Genomic DNA, 22,306 nt, shown 5'->3' with positions numbered 1-22,306 from the left:
AAGAACAAGGTTTGGCATATAATATGAACACAAATATTTATTGAAGACTGTGTAGGCATGAATGATTCAACAGTTAGGGGTGCGGCATAACTATTCCATTGCAAATAGTCACCTGGTTTTCAGCCCTGTTTTAACACATTTGTTTACGCTATTTATCTACCCATTTATCTTTTTACCCATATATTAATCTAGTAATTTTTTTCATATTTTCTACGAAAAGTAGTAAATTACATTTACTTTAATGGTTGTTAAAAATCAAAATTAGAATCAAATAATTTATCCAAAGCCTGAGTTCCTCATTCACTTCCCCTTCAAAATATTCTGAATATAAGAAAAACAATTACATACACAAACAGATGTGGTAAACTGTCATAGCTTTAGAAGAAGTACAAGGATAAGTACTAAGAAACTTAACAGCCCTCATCAATGATGTCAATGACATATGACTCAAGATTCTTATTTTAACTTCAAAGATGGAGCAAAGCTGTAACAAGTACTACTGGACAGCAATGATAGTATTCATGATAAAAATACATCCTTCAGTCATGATGCTGACTCATAATGGCGATGGGTGGGGGAGCATGGGAGGAATGGAGGAACTTTAGATAGGACAAAGGGGAGGGAGGGGAAGGAAAGGGAAATGGGGTAGAAGAGATGGTGGAAAGATTTAGACATCATTACCTAAGTACATGTATAAAGAAATGACTGGTGTAAAAATACTTTGTGTACAACCAGTGACTTGAAAAATTGTGCTCTATATTTGTAATATGAAATGAATTGCATTCTGCCGTCGTATATAACAAATTAGAATAAATAAATAATTTAAAAAGTACATCCCTCAGTCAAAAGAAAAAGTAGGTAAAAGATAACATAAAGAAGTCCTACATATCAATAAGAAAAAGACAAATGTTAACAAAAAAAAATCAATGAGTAATAGATGTTCATACTTAATAAAATGGCAAAAAATTTATAAAAGATGTTCAATCTGGATCATAGAGAAATAAATCACAAATCTACATTAGATTATTATTTTATTCTTTCTTTCTCATTTTTTTTTGGGGGGGAGATGATGTAGGTGTTACTAGGGATTTAAACCAGTATGCTTTACCAATGAGCTATATCCCCAGCCCTTTTATTTTTTATTTTGAGAAGGGGATCTAAGTTGGTGAGGCTGACTTCAAACTTGCAATACTCCTATCTCAGCCTCCTGAGTTGCTGGGATTGAGGGCACACATCACCATACCCAGCTAGGTTATTACTTTTCAACAACAACATGGACAAAGACTAAAACTTTTGATCACATACCACAACACCAAGAACATGATAAAAACAGGTACCCTCAGCCATAGCTTCTTAAGAGTATAAATTGTACCATTTTGATAGAGGACAATTTGGCAATGTTGATCAAAAGATAAAATGCATATGACCACAGGCCCAGGATAAATTTTTATATAGCATTCTGAGATATATTCAAGACCATAAAATTTTCCTATTTTAAAGTATATATTATTAGTATATTCACTACATTGTGCAACCATCACCACTAATTCCAGAATATTTTCATCACACTCCCCCAAAATCTATACTTATTAATAATCAGTCTCATTATGACCCTATCCATAAATTACTTTCTGTTTCTGGATTTACTTATTTTGGACATTTCATATAATAGGTGGCCTTTTTTGTTTTCAGTTTGCACTTAGTATACTGTTTTCACGGTTTATCTATATTGTAATATGTCTTTTTTATGGCTAACATTTGAGCTATTTTGTTTTGTGCTACTGTGAATATTAATGCTATGTACAACTATGTACAAGTTTTTATGTGAACATGTTTTCACTTCTCTTGGGTATAAGGCCTAAGAGTAATATTGTTAGGTCATATAGTAACTTTATATTTAACTTTTGAGAAACTGCCAAACTTATTTCTCTGGTGGCTGTACCTTTTTACACCCTCATCCTCAATGTACAAGGGTTCTAATTTCTTCACCTCCTCATCAACATGAATTTTTTATTTTATTTATTTATTTTGAGACAACATCTTGTTATATTGCCCAGGCTAGCCTCAAATTCCTGAACTAAATTTGGTCCTCCTGCCTCAGACAATCAAGTAGCTGGGACTGTAGGCATATACCATCATGCCTACCAACATGAGCTGTTTAACTTACTGCCATCCTAGCGAATAATCAGTGGTATGCCATTCCTTTTTACTGCTGAATAAAATTCCATTGTATAGATATACTACTTTTAGTTTATTCATTCATTACTTGATGGACATTTGGACTTTTTCTACTGTGTAGCTATTTTGAATAATCCTACTATAAACATCTTAATACAAATTTTTATGTGTGGATATATGTTTAAGTCTTGGGTACATATCTAGGAGTGTAATTTCTTTTTTTTTTTTTTTAATTTTTAATGTGGTGCTGAGAATCACACCCAGTGCCTCACGCATGTGAGGCAAGCGCTCCGCCACTGAGCCACAATCCCAGCCCTCTTCTCAGTTTTCTTTGCTAGTTCCCTCTGTTCTCTTTCACATCTCTTTTTAAAATATTTATTATTTATTTATTTTAGTTTTCGGCAAACACAACATCTTTGTTTGTATATGGTGCTGAGGATCGAACCCGGGCCGCACGCATGCCAGGCGAGTGTGCTACCGCTTGAGCCACATCCCCAGCCCCTAGGAGTGAAATTTCTTATAGAAACTGTTTCATTACATCTTGAGAATAAGTATTATAAACCCTTCTTTGTTCTTATATAAATGGGCATTGAGGTCATTTTACAATCTATGGTCACGGACTGCATTTCTCTATTCCAACAACTGTTGTACCAACTGGATTATTGTGCTGCATCCAAGAGAAGATTAACTGTATGCAATACAATATATATTCAAGTATGATAATACTGTATTAAAAATCATTAATATCTGATAAATATTAATAGATAATAAGGGACAATATTTCATCATTAATTGAGGAAGGATTTGTATTTAGGCACGGAACCATTCTAGTCTTCTCAAAGCCAATTTCTCATTCCATTTTTTTTGGATGAATCTCTTGTTTATTCTATACAGTATTTCATAAACAAATTAATTTATGTATCACAAATTCCTAATATGTTGTCTAATATATGCTGAATTTGTGGAAAAGTTACATTTGAAAAGAAGATTATATGACTGTTTGCTTAAACTTAGTATTTATTTTGTCATTGAAATATTAATGTATTGTTATATTTGCTACATCCATTAATGGTGAAAGCATTACTATTCTACCTTATCTACTCTATCCTAACTAGTGAGCTTTTTTATTATGATCATCGTATTTTTATTTTCCAAAATCATTCATTTTTTCCTTTGCATGGATATAATATCCTCTCTAATCATGCTAATATAGTTCTTTTTCATGTTCATTTATATATTAATATTGATCACTTATTAATGTTTCAAGCACCGTTCTATGCAATTTACATGTAAAAATTCACTTCATCTCTATTAATCCCAAGATTAGCTATTTTCCCATCTTTACATATTGCTCTATTTCCTCTATAAAGTATTTGTTTTAATCATGTGGGTACATCTCTTTCACAGGGTTAACTTTCCTCAAATGTTTGTATCTATTTTTTTTGAATACTTCTAGAGAGGAGATAGGACATATAGCTTGACTCCCACAGCTGGTAAGGGATTGACTATGCTTCCACTATGTTATAATAAAATCCTGGGCAAAGAGGCTTTTCTCATTTCATTGCATGTCACAAGTCAAATGGGAACACTGACTGATTTCTCCAATCCAAGTATTCACACTCAATGGTAGACACTGCTTACTGCTTTTCCAAAAGGCCAGGGAGGTCTGGGTTGACTCAGTAGGTTACATCTGAAATCAGTGCCCCTGTTGGTCAATCTCTTGTTGGTCTCAACAGCACTCATTGATGAAAATGGCATACCTTTGGAACTATTCTATCATTTAGTAGCTTTGTGATCTCTGGCAAACTACTTCATTTCTCAGTATAGTAATTTCCTCATCTATAAAACGAAGATGACAGTATTCAACTTACAGTGTTAATAGGTCTAAAATAGATAATAAAATTAAAATACTTAGTGCATTATAAATGATTAATATATTAGTAATGTGCATGTTTGCCATCTTGCTACAGAAGCATTTGTATCTTCTTTTTCAAATAGAATATCTATTTATTTTTAAAGAACATAAATATGGGGGCTGGGGTTGTGGCTCCGTGGTATATAGCACTTGCCTAGCATGTGTGAGGCATGGGTTCAATCCCCAGCACCACATCAAAACAAATAAATAAAATAAAGGTATTGTGTCTATCTACAACTAAAACTATTCTTTTAAAAAAGAACATAAATATGGAATATTAAGATGGCTCTTTGAAGCAACCCATGAAACAATAACAGTTACACACATAAAAACACATAAAATTTTTGAGTCAGGGAACCAGAAGCAGGAGAGCTTCTTAAAAATGGATGATAAATATGATCTTTCCTTTGTTTCCTGGTGAAAGGAGGCTGCTTCTGCAAATGATTTATAGGAACAGCACACTAGAAAAAAATACCCGTCAACTTGTATACACTTAGACAGAAAAAGAATCTTGTCAGGATATAGTTAGATCCTGACTTTTTGTTTTGTTTTTAACCCTTTATCCCATCTATGTCTCTGGATTGAGGAATTTAGTATGTTTACATTTAAATTACTGATAATGAAACAGATACTTGGGGGGGGGGGAGATAACCAGGGGTACTTGACCACTGAGCCACATCCTCAGCCCGATTTTGTATTTTATTTAGAGACAGGGTCTCACTGAGTTGCTTAGTGTCTTGCCTTTGATGAGGCTGGCTTTGAGCTCTGGATCCTCCTACTTTGGCCTCCCAAGCCTCTGGGATTACAGGTGTGTGCTATTGCACCCAGCCCTGACAGGGAAACATAAACTTTTGTATCATATGTTTTTTGTCCTTCATTTTCTCTATTACTTCCCTCTTTGTGTTTAGTTTTTGGTTTCTTTCTTTTTTGGTAAATATTTTTATTCTCTTCTCACTTCCTTTGGTGTATAGTCTATAAATATTTTCTTTGTTGTTACCATAAGGATTACATATGAGATCCTAAAGACAATCTATGTTAAACTGGTGGCAACTTAATTTCAATTACATACAAAAACTAATCCTTTACAACTCTGCCCTTAACCCTTCTCTGTAGATGCAAAAAAACTACATCATTACCCATGTACTCTTTAACAGATTTTGGAATTATTCCTTACGTATTTGTCTTCTGAATTTTATAGGAAATAAAAAGTGAAGTTACAAACAAATTATAATACTGTTCTTATAAATGTTCATGCATAATTGCATATCTATAGGATATTTTATTTCTGTATAGCTGACTTACTATCTAGTGTCTTTTCATTTCATCTTGAAGCACTACCTTTAGCATTTATTTTTAGGACAGGTTGTGGTAATGAACTCCCTCAGGCGTAATATATTTGTCAATGTCTCAATTCTTTCCTTATCTTTGAAGGACATGTTTGCTAGATACAAAATTCTCAGTCGAATACATCAGTAAATTACATGTATCATTCCACTGCTTATGACCTGCAAGGCGTCTACTAAGAAATCACCTATTTTATTGAGGATCCCTTGTACATCGTAAGTCAATTTTCTCTTGCTGCTTTCAATATTCTCTCTTTGTCTTTCAACAGTTTTTATCCTACAGAGATTGGTGAGCTGCTTTTAATTTGTATACTCATATCACTGGGAAATTTTTGGTCATTTATTTCTTCAAATAATTTCTGTGCCCCTTTCTTCTCTCCTCCTTCTGGTGGGTTTTCCTCTGGTTTGATTCTTCCACCAATCTTTGAAGATCCAATCCTCAGAAGATCCATCTTCAAAACATCCTTCTTAACATTTGTTGTTAATGGTATTAGTTTGTGTGTATGTGTAATGTCTGACACTGCAAAGTAACCAAAAGCAGGCAGAAGCAGGAGCAAAATCTACTCTTAAACTGTAATAAGTGAGAGTGACGTTTCTAGCAGTTGGCCTGAGGGCAATCTCAATTCCTTCATAAAGCAGGGGGATAGCCTCACTGACCAGAGGTGTCAGAAGACAGAGTTAAGGACAGGCAGAACATCCAAAAAACTGAGAATGAAATTCTGAAAGGGAAGACTCAACAGAAAGTAGGCCCTAAACCTACATATTCAAGCCACCTCAACTCGGTGACACATGAACTATGCATGCAAACAAAGACCCTAGAGTTCCATGAAAAAGCAACTGGAATTTTAAAAGAAATGAGTGGAGATACTCCTCCTCAAAAAGGAAATAAAATACGGACTGTAGGTCCAACCAAATTACCTATTTTCAATATACAGTCTAAGTTGTGACAAATGTATTCAGCTAAGTAACTACCACTATCAATCAAGATATTTCCAACATCCTAAAATGTTCCCTGTATCCCTTTGTAGTATGTCAACCAAGCCTTGGACAACATCTGTTCTTAGTCACTATTTATCAATTCTGCTTGATCTACAATTTAATACAAATGGAATTATACAGTGTCCCACTGTATAGTTATACAACATTTATTTTAATCCATTTACTTACTGATGGACATTAAGGTGAACTTGTGCTTGGGGTATTATGAATAAAACTCCTATGAACATTTATATACAAGGTTTTATACAATGTTTTCATTCTCTTAGATAAATATATGTGAGATTTTGCCAGGTGGTGTAATATATCAAATGTGTTTAATTTTTACAAGGAATTAAACTACTACCAAACTATTTTCTAAATGATTGAATATTTTTACATTCTCACAGGCAATTCTTATCTGCTCTTCCACATACTTTCCAACACTTGGTATTGAAAGAATTTTTAATTTTAACTATTCTAGTGAATGTGTATTGACATTTCATTGTGGTTCTACTTTTTCAATTACATTAATTCAGGGGGGAAAAAACCTCTACACTGACAGCATACCTGATGGTGAATCACTGAATACTTTCTTCTTAAGATAAAGAAGATAAATTAATCTCTCCCATCACTGCTGTTCATCACTGTAAGGGTGGTTTTAGCCAATGCAATAATGAATTTAAAAATGAGAAAAATAAAGACTGGAAAAGAAGTAAAACCGTCCCTAGTCAGAGAGGATATGATAATTTACACAGAAAACCCCAAGGAATTAAAGAAGAAAAATACTTGAACTTATGTGTATTTAGATTCAAGTTTAACACACAGTCAATTGTATCTATTTGTCCACAGTCAGTTGTATATATTTAAAATCTGAAAGTCAATGTAATTAACCACATACATACATGATAATCTATATGGAAAATTCCATGAATTTACAAAATGCAGAATTAATGAATTTAATTCCTTTCCCTATGGATTCACTCTACCTTAACTATATCTAGTCCTATATCATCAAATTATTTCTAGCACTCATTTTTTCTTCACCCCCTACAGTCAATCATTACTTTTCCTAGTAACATCATTAATAAAATAATCTTCCAATTAATCTCTAAACTATAACTTGTGTTAGTCATTGTCTACACTGTAAACATAAAGTGATAGAGCTGAATTATGTCCTACATTTGGTATATAAATAAATCCTTAAGTAAGCATAGTCCTTTTCTACCTGTCTGTTCCTGACCTTATTTGCCAGCCAAATTAAAACTTTTTTTTTTTGATACCAGGTATATAATAGTTATCAAGGGTACTTAATCACTGAGCCACATCCCCAGCTCAAAACATTTTTTCAATTCCTCAAATACAGCATTCTTGTGTCTTTACTTTGAATCTTTGCATATGCTGCTGCTTCTTTCTGAAACATTCTTCTGTATCTCAGGTACCTCTGTCATTCCTCAAGAAAGTATAACAGGGCTAAAATTTAAAAAGAGGTTACCAAAGATGTTTATAAGTAGGTAATAAGAGCCTAAATTTAAGTTATTACAACAAAACACATGAAAGAAATATAAGACAGAAATACTGACATGTGAAATAAAAGCAAGTACTATAGGAACTGTTATACTGAACTATATGTGACTTTTTCTGTATTTATTCAAGCCTGACAAAATAAATAATTCGGCAACTTTGAGTTATATGTTAAAACAAGAAAAAACTTTAGCTGGGCACAGTGGCTCACACCTATATCCCAGCAAAATCAGGAGACTAAAGCAAGAGGGTTCCAAGTTTCGGGCCATCTTCAGCAATTTAAATATATATATATATATATATATATATATATATATATATATATATATGTATTTTTAGTTATAGATGGACAACATCTTTATTTATTTATTTTTATGTGGTGCTGAGACTCGAACCCAATGCCTCACGCATGCAAGGAAAGTGATCTACTACTGAGCTACAACCCCAGGCCCAGCAATTTAGTGATAACCTCAGCAACTTAGTGAGAGTCTGTCTCAAAATAAAAAATAAAAAGGACTGGTATTGTAGTTCAGTGGTAAAGCACCCTGGCTTCAATGCCCAGTGCCAGGAAAAAAAAAAAAAAAGGAGGAAGATGAGTAGGAGGAGGAGGAGGGAGGAAGATCAATCAAACTGTTCCACATAAATTAAGCCATACATCAGTTGACTTAATATTTTACTGAGTTAGAGCAGGATTTTCAAAATGTGGTTCTTGGACTTGCAACATCAATTTTCACATGGGAACCTGCTCTAAAGGCAAATTCTTTTCTAAATTTTTTATTTGTATTATAACTAAAAATAATAGTGGGATTCATTATGCCATATTGGTACATGCACATAATTTGATCAGATTCATTCCCTAGGATCTTCCCTTTCCCTTCCTCCCTACCTTCCCGTTATCCTCTGCCTCTACTCTACTGATTGTCTGTCTATTACTATATCAGGGGGTAAAAAGGGACCAGGGGGTAGAAAGATGGGAGGGACGGGAGAAGTGCTGGGGAATAATTCTGGCCACATCATATTGTTATCACCAATATATAACAACAAATCCCACTGTTATATACAACTATAATGCTCAAATTAAAAATGTGGAAAGAAACAAAAATAGCATTAAATGAGATATATGCAAAACACTTAGTTAATAAACCTACAATCGATACTTCATAAATGACACTACCTTATTCCTTTCTCTTTTGAAGAATGATGCCCCTTTCCTTCAGTGTATTCATTACCCTCAAAACCTTAATATAAGTTCATGCTGGCAAGCAGAAATGGGATATTAACTATAAAATCTTTAAAGATCCTTTCTTGGGGGCTAGGGTTGTTGCTCAGCAGTAGAGCGCTCGCCTATCATGTGCAAGGTCCTGGGTTGATCCTCAGCACCACATAAAAATAAATAAATAAGATAAAGATATTGTTCCTAACTACAACTAAAAAATAAACATTTTTTTTTAAAAAAAGATCTTTTTTGGACATATTTTGGCATCTCACAATTTTTCTATTTAAATATTAAAGTTGCAGTCCAGAGAAAAAGAATGGCAAAGAGAATTAGAAATACCAAGGTTCTGCCAGGGAGTAATTCAGGTTTTATCTTTTTGAACTGAAAAAATGTCTCATGTAAAATCACAGTATTAGACTAGATCATATCTAAAACCTCTTTTAGATCCCTAAAATTTTATGATTCTAACTTTTCTGAAACAATTATTTTAGATGATAAACAAGTTAAAAACCCTGGAACCAAAGAATATATTGCCATTTAAAAAGGAACACTTGAAACAGAAAAGACAAAGTTAGAAAAAGTAGAAGAGAGCAAAAAGATCAACCTAGTATAAAATTCTTATTTCCCTAAATTCATCCTGGCATAATTAGAACAGAATATCTTCTTGTATCCAAAATTATGTGATGTACGTTTTATCTCTTGTAGTACATGTGAGCTCAGTATTAGTCCTTTTGGAACACTTTTTCAGGAACCATAGGAATATTGGTGTTCACTGTATTAATGTATATTCATGAGTATTCCATGTATCCTAGTCTTGAACCATTAGTAATAAATGATTTTAAAGTAATATCAACACAATTTTTTAAAAAGCATCACAAAATAGTCACACCCCACTTTTTGGCAAAAAAAAAAAAAAAAAAAAAAATCTGGCATAAAATCTGTCTTGTCACTTCTCCAATCAATCTAAAGCCAAGACTGGCTAGAGTGTCTTATGAGCACCAGCAAGATAATCTAGGAGTCAACTGACTTTCTTTTCTCTCAATGCAGTGTCACATGTATCTTTTGGGTATTTTCTTAGCTAACAATTTACCTTTCTGGGAGAGCTGCATTACTGACATTTCACCTAATATTCATGTTTATATGGGTTTATTTACCAAGAAATAACAGTATAACTCAAGGCCCTTGGAGAAAGTCAAGTCATCTGAAGACAAAATATGAGGAAAAATTGTTTTAATTTTAATTAAGTTTAAAAGTATTTATTTTCACTGAGATTATCTGGCCCTTGGTTTATTTTTATCACTTCATCCTCTATTTTCTTCTGGTTGATTGTGATATAAAAATCAATACATGATACCAAAAAGTAAAATAGTAACATTTAACATCAAATATTTATTTCCCACTAACAATTCATTCAGAGAACTAAGACCCAAGACGGAGGTGGGGGGAGGGGGACACTAAACAAGCCAGATGTGATGGCACACACCTGTTATCCCAGCAACTCAAGAGGCTGAGGCAGTAGGATTATACGGTCGAGGCAACTTAGCAAGACCCTGTCTCAAAAAAATAAAAATATAGGCTGGGTGCAATGGTGCACACCTGTAATCCTAGAGGTTGAGATAGGAGGATCACGAGTTCAAAGTCAGCCTCAGCAAAACCGAGGTGCTAAACAACTCAGTGAGAACCTGTCTCTAAATAAAATACAAAATATGGCTGGGGACATGGCTCAGTGATTGAGTGCCTCTGAATTCAATCCCCGGTACCCACCGCCCCCCAAAATAATAAATAAATAAAAATATAAATATAAACGACTGGGGATATAGACCAGTGGTAAAGTGTTCCTGCGTTCGATCTCTAGTAGCATACAAACAAAACAAAAAAGAAACAAAAAACTAAACAAACAAAAACCCCTACTTTTTCATAAACAATATTTATATTTTCTGTAGACACTCTGTCAGTATAGTCTTATAATGGATTTCTGAAACACTGATTCAGAAACTATTTATTCTGCTTCTTCATTTTTCTAAGCTGTCCATAATATTTCCTTAAAAATGAACTCTTCCTACACTAATCAAAAGGCTATCATAATTTCTGTAAAAGTCTCTCATGGTATAATCATGTAAACATATAAGAATTCAACCAAAATTTGCAATAAGCCCTTCATCTAGGTTCATAAAAAGATGTATTTCCTTAGTGTATTTCATAATGTTCAATTTAAAAAGTCAACAGCTGTACTATTTAATCATATGTTATCTTCTATTTCTATGATCTGATGTTTCTAATCAAAAGAACCATGATTACAAATACTGAATAATAAGTTTGAGTACCTATTGAATTTATTCTCTATCTCATTTGGGAGGTCTCTTTTGAATATTCTTATTTGGAAAATTTATCCTGAACAAAAAAATAAGAATTTTTTGTTAGAAATAATTCTCCATGAATACCATAAAAATCCAATTTCATTTTAGTGCAAATTAATAAGTCTCCAGATATTTTAATTTTTATGCCCAGTCATCTCTCGTCAAGTCAAGAGGATGAATTATACTTTTTTTTTCAGTTTTCTGAGATACACAATTAATGAAACTGGCACTAGACTTATAGGCTGACATCAAGTAAAGGGGAATGAAGACAAAAGAATTACCTCCAACTGTTCAAATAAAAATTTAAAAATTCATTAAATCAGTGAACATTTAAAACAAAAAAGGACTTTATATTTTAAACAGAGAGAAAAACTAAAATGAAATGAAACTTACTGGGTTATCTGTGGAATCATCAGCCAACTGTAAACCAAAATAGTCTCGTTCAGTCAAATCAAGATGCTTGAAGACTATATCCAACAAAACTTGTCCCAGCTCATTTTTCTGAAAAGAAAAATAACATGAAACCAATTTTGCTTTATAACCTGCTTGACTTTTTGTCCTCTCCTATTAAAATGGCAGGTGTCTCTATACCAATGACTTGGTTCAGAAAAAAGCCTTCACATTTAATATAATAGTTTTTAAAAACAAACTGGTTCAAGACTATATAATAAATATGAAGATATAGAAACCTTTGAAAATGTCTCTTGCTTTCAGGTTATCATCATGGTATTCTTATCAGTACCACATTAATTATATGTGTATATAATTAACATGTAGGTACATAGTATGATTAACATATGTTAGTTACATATAACTCCATGTCATTTTTGTCATGTCTTTTCTTGTATCTAAATTATGACTGAAAAGTAACTGGCTTGACTAATTATAATTGAAAATATAATTTTGTGTAAAATAATGCCATGAAAAGGGAAACAAAAGATGTTAAAAATACAGCAAATGTGATAAAGGACTATTATTTCATTATGATGCTCAGAGAACTTCAGGAAAATGTCTCATTTTAACCTCACACTAACCCTACAGTAATAAATAAATTATTATTCCCTTGTTTTAGTAATAGTAACTATAACTTCCCCAAGTTCCATAGTTACTAAATTATTGCACAAAGACATGATTGTACAATTGCCTAAAAAAAAAGAAATGAAACTAATGAATAAAAACAGAGAAATGATTAACATTTTAGTAATAAAAGAAATAAAAATAGGACATTACAATGACAGAACATTTGTAAACAACAGTGGAAAAAAAAACCCAGTGAGCAAGATTAAAAAATACTAATTACTGCTAACATTGTAGATAGATATAACCTGTTGGGAAAGGAACTTGAAATATTAAACAAAAGCAAAAACAATGTTAACTACTTCTGGGATGTTAATCTGAGTAATGACATAAAGCCCAAAACTGGGGGAAAGAACTATACACACCAGTATGTTCACTGCAGTGTTATTTATACAAGAGAAATAATAGAAAACACAGCAGTAAATAGTGGTATATTTTACCACTACTTTATCCATTCATGAGATATAGTAGTTTGGAAGCTTCTAGCTATAAATCAGAATCCAATCTCAGAGCTGAAATATTAAGAACATTTTAATAGAGGTACAGTAGATTCCAGAGCTAACTAATTCAGTAAATAAAAGACATAATCAAAGGGGCTGGGGTTGTGGCTCAGCTCGTCTGGCCCTGGGTTCAATCCTCAGCACCACATTAAAAAATAAATAAATAAAATAAAGGTATTGGTCTAACTACTTTTTAAAATTAAATGTTTTTTAAAAAAAAAAAATCATGGACCAGGTTTCTTTCCATGTCTCTTATCTGCATTCCAGGGTTGGCTATTTTGGGGGCCGTGAGCAAGATTATCACAGCAATTCCAAAATTTATACGCACACAGTACAATGTTCAAAAGAAAGCATTTCCTTGTAAACTTATTTTACAAAGAGCTTCCCTTCATATCTTATTGGCAAGAACTGGTAAAATGATTATTTACCAAACTCATTAATGGCAGGAAGTATGGGTTTCAAAAATAGGGCTTCTCAATGTTGCTGCCCATTCAATTACCTGAAAATATTTTTTATATTGATGAAACCTACCTCCTGGCCCCTCTCCTATTCTGATTAAACTGACCTGAGGAAGAGATCAAGCATTAAGTCTTTTGAAAAGTCCAAGGTGAGTTTGATGTACTTGTCTAGATGGGATGGAACAGAATCATTTTCTGCTATGCCTCCAGCTGACTGCAACTAATAAACATGCTAAAATGAAAATTTTTTAAACTCTGAAATGTGGAAAAAGGCAGCAAGGCTGTGGTCAGATCACATATGGCTTTATAAAATACTGTGTAGATATTAAAAATTTTAAGACAAGATAAATTAAGAGACTCCTATGATAATACCAAGTATAATGGAGACCTAAACTATACTGACATCAAAAATGATAAACTGATCTATTCATTAAGGCAGAATTGGCAAAAAAGCAACTGACTATAGATAAGGAAGGACGGAACATCAAAGACAATGTGTGTACGTGCCTGCATTATTCAAATATGTTATTAGTGGTACCATTCACTGATGGAAGGAACACTCCATGAACAAAGCTCAGTTTCAAAAACCTATATTATATAAAAAATTGTTTAATATCTCTAGCAATTATAGAAATGCAAATTAAAAACACACTGATATTCATTCTATCTCCCTCTAGTCAGAACGGCAATTACCAAGAATATAAGTAACAATAAAGGCTGGAAAGGAGAAAAAGGTACACTCATACTTTGCTGGTTAAACTGCAAATTGCTGTGACCTCTCTGGAAAGCAGCATGGAGATTCCTCAGAAAAACGGAATGAAACCACCATTTGACCTAGTTCTCCCACTCCTCAAAATATACCTAAGGACTTAAAATCAGCACACTACAGTGACAAAGTCACATTAACGTTTACAGCAGCTTAATTCACAACAGTTAAGCTATGGAACCAACCTAGGTGCCCTTCAACAAATGAATGAAGAAAATGTGGTACATATACACAATGGAATATAACTCAGCCATAAAGATGAATGAAATTGTGGCATTTGACAGTAAATGGCTGGAACTGGAGACTATGTCAAGTGAAATAAGCCAATCCCAGAAAACCAAAGGGCAAATATTTTCTCTGATATGTGGATGCTAACACACAATAAGGGGGAGTGATACAAGTTCACTGGATTAGCAAAAGGGAAAAGAAGGGAAGGGGTCGAGGACAAGAATAAGAATGAATGAATCAGACATCACTTTACTATATTCATATGTGAATACATGACCAGTGTAACTCCACATTTTGTACTACCACAAGAATTAATCTTAATTAGAATAAGCTATACACTCTATGTATGTATATGCACATATCAAAATACACTGTATTGTCTGTATATCTAAAAAGAACAACAAAAAAGGAAAAAAAAAACCCTATATTTTGAGGGCTTATGATTCAACCAAAGGAAGAAGGATAGAAGAAGGACTTAAAAATCCAACTGAAAGCTGGGTCCACTGGTCCATTTCTCATTCTTTGCCCTACTATCCATTTTCTGTTGCCAATAACATAACACCATAGATTGGGATGGTTTTTTGGTTTTTGTTTTTTTCTTTTTGCACCAGGGATTGAACCCGGGGTGCTTAACCACTGAGCCACATCCCCAGCCCTTTTTTATATTTTATTTAGAGACAGGATCTTGCTGAGTTGCTTAGGGCTTTGCTAAATTCCTAAGGCTGAGCTTTTGAACTTGTGATTCTCCTACCTCAGCCTCCTGAGCTGTGGGATTACAGGCATGAGTCACTGTACCTGGTTTGACTGCAGAGTTTTAATCAAGAAAGGTTTCTTTAGATTCTTGGTTCTGAAGGTGCAAAGTCAAGGGGCCACATCTGACAAATGGCTTTCTTGTTGGCAGAGTCCTAACACAACACAGATCAACACAAGGCAAGAGAAGGTGGGAGAGAGGGAGAGAAGGTGGCAGGGGATCTCCATCTCTATCTCTTGCTCTCTTCTGAACTCCCTCCCACTAGACACTAAAATTTATGCAGCAAATGTGTGGCTCTGGGTTCAATCCCCAGTACCACAAGAAAAAAATAAACCACTAGGATTCAATTATTAGGGGAAAGCTCCATCCTAATGACTTTATATAATCCTAATCACCTCCCATATGCCCCACCTCTAAAACGCACCCACCCCCAACACACAACTGGGAATTGAACCCAAGGCCTCACACATCCCTAGGCAAGTGATCTATTACTGAGCCACATCCCTAGCCCACCAAAGACCTCACCTCTAAAAACCATAGTTAGATTAGTTTCTGAACTTTTAATACCTCATAATAGGGATTAAATTTCAACATACAAACCTTGGGGGAACCACTCAAGCCATATTCAAACCATAGAAATTGCTAAGGCCTAGTGAGGTGCTATTTTGATCCAATCCTCAAATCCCTTACTAACCATGCACACCTCTATGCTTGCACATTCTTACCTAATGACAGCCTCCTTGATTTTCCCACACTAAACTCAATCTCTACTCTTCTAACAGACTTACCCGAGGCTTGTTTCTCAGTTCTAAACTGTGCTCTAGTGCCACCACCTGTGACCACATGTACCTTCCACGCTCCCAACTCATTCTATGCCTTTACCATATTTTCACTTTCTTATTACTTAACACCATCATATATATATAAATTATATTTATATATGTCTCACACTAGAAAGCTCCAGAGTAACAGTCTTATTATCAAGTTACTAGAATCTGGAACACTGCCAAGCATAAATAAATATTTGTTGTTGAATGAATAAACAATAAATGGATGAATAAATGATTCACTGTCCAACAGAGAAGAAATACATATTTGAGAGTCATCAGTCTGAGAACTGAAGCAGATAAAACTGCCCAGTATCTAAACAAAGAGTAACATGACAGGTGAAAGAGAATTCTGGAATGTACCAGAGATTCTAAGAAGTCTGTCCAAAAAAGGACATCAATAAATATTTGGTTTGCTGAATTTTTTTTTTTTTTTTTTTGTACCAGGGATTGAACCCAGGGGTGTTTAACAACCGAACCATGTTTTATTTTGAGACAGGGTCTCACTAAGTTGCTGAGACTGGCTTTGAACTCATGATCCTCTCACTCAGCCTCCCAAGTCACTGGGATTACAGGTGTGCACCAACTGAAACCAGTAGTTAGTTGAATAATTAAATGATAAAACAGCATATAGAAGCAATTATAAAAGTGTATGTGGCTTTTGGTCTTTGGAGGTACTGCCAATCCTTCTGTTTTTCTTATTTTATAAAAGGACCAGTTAGAGAACAAGACATTTAAGGGTTATCTCTAAAGCTTAAGGAATAATTTATCTGCAGATAAACTAACTTAGTAAACTGTCTCTAAAGAGGAAGAGTGTCACTAGAATCTTATCACTAGAATTCTAGACCAACGATTGTCTATCTAAGTTAAGATTCTTTTTGGCTGGCCAAGTATAAGGAGAGACTTCCTTACACAAGGCTGTGGGGAAGATGAAGCAGCAGCTCTCCAGACATATAGCAGAGGGAACAGGGCAATGCTTTAGAAAGTAGCAAAATTGAAACAGTAAACACTAGGCTTAGTCCTTATTTAGCTAGTTAATGTGTGGTGTTGGGTGAATTTTTCTTTCCATGCAGGTCAATTTCATAGACCCTAAAATATGAGAAAGACTAGATCAGTAGTTTCAGATTATGCTGTGTAGTATTGTTGGGGTTCAATGAGTGTACTCAGGGCTAATGTAATGAGAAAGAAAAGTCCAAGACACCTCACTTTAACTACTAACTATAATTTGATCCATTATACATATATAGTTCATGTATGCATGAGTATACCTTTATTAGGAAAAGAAGAAGTCTATTAAAAAGTGTTTGAAAACAACTAGACAATCTCTGATGTCCCTTGTGACACTAAGATTTCATATTTCTAAAGATGCTGTCCTGAAGATAGGTAGGACTATTTTCCTTTTTTTTAAAATTTATCTTTTAGTTATAGGTGGACACAATATCTTTATTTTTTATGCTGAGGATCGAACCCAGGGCCTCGCGCATGCTAGGCAAGTGCTTTACCTCTGAGCCCCAGACCCAGCCCCAAGGACGAAATATTTTCCATAAATGAAAAATACAGTTATGAAATAGGTTAGGCAGGTGAGTAAGACAAAGTTACAGAAAGAGTTCCCTCCATAATATTTAGTGCAAAGTCATAGTAATGACCCTCAAGTGTGACTGAAGGGCTCAGGGGGTAGCTCAGAGGCAAAACACTTACCCAGTATGAGGCTCTGGATTTGATCCCCAGTACCACAAAAAAAAAAAAAAAAAAAAAAAGAATGAATACTTGAGAGCCTTATCATACTATGATTTCTGATCACCTTTCTGGATGAAGAAAATATATCACAGGAATAGGTTTTTCATTGGAGGGTTAGGGAAAAGAGATTAGTAATAGGTAACATAAACTTAAGAGAAAAACAACCAATGGTTTTGAAAACAAAAGGTTACTTACTAATGGAAAATTTAAAATTTAGTAGTGTCTTAATGAAGTGGCAACTGATTTCCTTCTCTGCAGAAAACTCATTTATAAAACAGAACAGGAAAAAGCAATACAGCCTTCTAAAAATAAAGTATAAATTCTATAGTTTTTCCTATAGTCAATGAAAAACTTTTCCCATGCAGAAAAATGGTCTCAAGAAGTAAGCGTTATGGCTAATGATGTTCATAGTAATATAATAAAAATAATAATAACATTTATTGAATACTAATGATTGTCAGACACTATTGTAAAGTATATGTGTACTGACTCATTTAAACATAAAAAAAAAAAAAACATGAGGTAAGCACTATTAAGATTCTTTAAAAGTGAAGAAGCACAGGGAGATACCACAGACTTCTAAAGATTATACAGGTTTTGTTAAATGGCAAGGCTTATACACTCTAGCCAGGTTATGTGGGTCTAGAGTTGCCCAGAGCCACTATGCAATACTTTGCTTCAGACAATTATTTTGCCTTGGTCAACAATGAAAGGCTATTTATATTTGGTCCTCCCATCTTAGGGGGAAATTATTTAAGCTAACTAACACAATTGCTTTGTATATCCTATTTTAAAACACCAACTTCCTTTCCAACAACATGGCAGACTAGATAATCTAAAAAGTCATGAAACAAAATATCTAGACATGCTGGATAAAATATAAAATTGGATAAAATATAAAATAGGATTGCACTCTTAATCTGACACAAAATCTCCAGCATTCACAAAGAAACAGAACTTGGGTATAAACTGTGCTGGGGTTGCCTGGAAAGGCTTGTGAAAGAACAAGCAATTTGCTATGATCCCAGCAACTCAGGAGAGACTAAGGTAGGAGGATCATTAAGTTCCAGGCCAATCTCAGTAATTTAGCAAGGCCCTAAACAACTCAGCAAGACCGTGGTTTCAAAAATTTAAATGAAAAATAAAAGAGCTAGATATGTAGTTCAGTGGAAAATGCCCCTGGATTCAATCCTCAGTACCAAAAAGAGGAAGGAAGGAAGGAAGGAAGGAAGGAAGGAAGGAAGGAAGGAAGGAAGGAAGGAAGGAAGGAAGGAAGGAAGGAAGGACAGACGAACAAGAAGCAATTTGGGCTTATTACACACAGGTACAACAATGTTCAGGCCCAGAGTACAAATAAGGCAATATATAAACTAAGACTTTTCCACTAATAACCCAGGGCAACATTCTCCATGAAAAATAAACCGGAAGGGCAAGTCCTCCCTCCAGCCCAGATGAGCACAAAGAGGTTTTTCTGCCTATACCTGGGATCTGGATGAAGAAAAGCCTCTTCTGAAAATTCCTAACCATGAGGCATCTTTCATATAAGTCTAAAGTCTGATTTTACATTATTGACTGTTCATAAAATCCCAAAGGGGAAAACTTTGATTAAAACAACAACAACAAGACTATAACTAGGTAAAAATAAAACATGAAATCAAAAACACATTCTTAACCCTGACTGTAGATGATTCTCAGAGTTAATGCTTATTGGGTAACAAGGTTACAACCCAAAATTCTAAGGCATAAGAAGAATCAATTTATCAACAGCAAAAGCTAGCAGAGATGAATCACCCCCCCCCATTCAGAACTCCAACAACAGAACTATAGAGATTACAAACTTAAATGATTAAGAGTACTTAAAATATAAAACCATTTACTCTATCCCATATAAAGACTTACTGTCAAGCTAAAATAACCAGATAATGTGAACTGGCATAAAGATTAAGAGTACTTTCAGAACAGCAAATTAAAGGGACAATAAAAAAAGTGAAAAGAACTACAGGTAGAACACTTAAACCAACATACATTAAAGAAAACTAGTAAGTGCTTTAAAATCTTATATACTTAAAAGTCACCAGAGACAGCTTTACCAAACCTAACAAACATTCCAAAGTATGTCCAATTTATCTAAACTATTCCAAAGAATAGGAAAACGGGAAATGTTACCCAATTAGTCTTATGATTCAAGGGAATAAGAGTAAAAGAAAATATAAAGGCAAATCCCACAAATAGAGATGCAAAACCCTCAAATTAGCTAACTGACTTAACATCATGGTAAAAAAAAAGATACCAGGATTTCACAGATGTCACAAGTGCAGCACAAGTAATTAATGATGTAAAACATTAACAGTATGAGGGAGAAAACACATGCAAATACCTCCTTACTGTCAGGGCAAAAATTTTTTTAAAAATTTCAATACTATCTCTCAAGTTAAACAAATATTTAAGATGAATTTAAAGTATAACTAAAATTTCTGGCCAAGTATAGTGGGGTACGCAAATAGTCCTAGTGACTGGGGAGGCAGGGGCAGGAGGATCACACGTTGCCAGCCTCAGCAATTTAGTGAACCCTTGTCTCAAAAAAAAAAAAAAAAGTGTGTGTGTGTGGGGGGGGTGCTGGAAATGTAGCTCCTAGATAAATCACTCCTGGGTTAAATCCCCAGTACCAAAAAAATGTTTTTAAATATTTTTTCTGGGAAAATTATACAAGAATATCTTTTAGTTTTCATAGTTCAGAGAGCTTTCTCAGAAACAGCCCAAAGTATGAACAATAAAGAATTGATAAGTCTGTATTAAAATAAAAACTCCTGTGCAAATAAAGATATGGCTTCTATTTCTGGCAGTAAAGGAGATTGTATGTTTAGAAAAAAAAATCCTCCCATATGCAATAAAATGGCCAGATGAAATATTTTCAATATTCTTTGCTTTAATCTATTACTGATCTAGCATGGGGCGAAAAAGGATCTAGGAAGCCTAACTAGTAAGAAATGCTATGATCAGTTCCCAGTCCTTAAGTTTTCTAGCTTTTGCTTTGACCACATATAATATATGAAAATCAAAGTTTATTCAGGTTGAAAATAAAAGACCCAAATTTTAAGTAGGCTGTACTCGCAAAGTAAAAATAAACAAAGAATAATGCCATTTACAATGGCAAAGAAAAACAAAACAAAGAATTAAAAAAACTAAAACTCTCCTGTCTTGTCAGCTATATAATGTGGTTTGAAAATTCCAAGTGAAAAAATAAACTTAAAGTGTTTCTGGGATGATGGCATCTACAAATTACTTGCAAAGAAAGTAAAATTTCAATTTCCAACTCAGGGATTGGCAAGAGTGAATACCAAAAAATAAAATAAAAGACCCAAAGATATGCCATCTCCAAAAACTTCAAAAAGTATAATGATAAAGATAGGCTGAAAATAAATGATGCGCCAAAAAAAATGCAATACAAACACTAATCAAAAAAAGTGTCTGGGCTGGGCTGGGGCTGGGGCTGGGGCTGGGGCTCGGCGGTAGAGCGCTCGGCTAGCAAGTGCCAGATCTGGGGTTCGATTATCAGCACCATATAAAAATAAATAAAATAAAGGTATAAAAATTATATAAGAAAAATTTTTAAAAGTGTCTATATTAAAGTGAGATAAAGTAGACTTCAGAGCAAAAGAGTTTATAATAGAAACAAAGTGGAATTATAAATGACAAAAGGGCCAATTCACCACCAAGGACACAGCAATTCTAACTATGGACCACCCCCGCAACCAAAAAAAATTGATATATATACACACACACATTCATAAATATACATATTCATAAAGACAGACATTGCAACAGGAAAGAAAAGAATTAGAGTTCAGATATAAACTATTATGTTTATTGATGTTACAAGAGCAACAAAACCATTCATATGGGTCAACAAATGGTGGTAGGATAAATGAATATCCATATACAAAAGAATAAAAATGGACCCCTACACCTCAACCCTATGAAAAATTAACTTCAAACGGATCTTGTACCTAAAATTAATATCTAGAGCTATAAAAAGTCTTAGAGGAAGATATAAGAGTAAATTCTTGTGACCAAGACCAGGCAATTTCTTTTCAATATGACACTAAAGGCATGTGTGACAAAAGAAAAAAGGGACAAATTAGAATCAAAGGTTAAAACCGTTTCAAAAAATTCCACCAAGGAAAAAGACAACCAGCAGAATGGGGGGAAAAAATCTGCAAATCAAATACCTGATAAGTGACTTGGATCCAGAAAAAAATGATTCTTTTTTTTTAATAGTTGTCAACAGACCTTTATTTATTTACATGTGGTGCCAAGAATCGAACCCAGTGCCTCTCACATACTAGACAAGCACTCTATCACTGAGCTACGACCCTATCCCACTGAGCTACGACCCAGCCCAGGATCCAGAAAAAAGAATTCTTACAATAATAATAATTAAAAAATAATAATTA

At 34.0% G+C, this 22,306-nt stretch overlaps 1 protein-coding gene across 15 annotated transcripts in view; it reads right to left on the bottom strand.

Annotated features, from left to right (window-relative positions):
• PTPN4 (protein tyrosine phosphatase non-receptor type 4) overlaps window positions 1-22,306 on the bottom strand; it is a 180,516-nt gene that overhangs the window by 101,182 nt on the left and 57,028 nt on the right. For 12 of the 15 annotated variants that reach the window (XM_081260413.1, XM_081260419.1, XM_081260408.1 and 9 more), the window contains one exon: window positions 11,902-12,009. In XM_081260413.1, coding sequence (XP_081116539.1) covers window positions 11,902-12,009 — 108 coding nt within the window. Of the gene's footprint in view, window positions 1-7,794; window positions 7,885-11,901; window positions 12,010-22,306 lie in introns of those variants that run through there. The other 3 variants (XM_081260409.1, XM_081260410.1, XM_081260411.1) reach the window with 1 other exon arrangement.

This window comes from Spermophilus citellus, assembly GCF_964194105.1.
Source record: "Spermophilus citellus genome assembly, chromosome: 11".
In the NCBI taxonomy this organism is placed as follows: Eukaryota; Metazoa; Chordata; class Mammalia; order Rodentia; family Sciuridae; genus Spermophilus; species Spermophilus citellus.
This window is presented reverse-complemented; position numbering and strand designations above follow the sequence as displayed.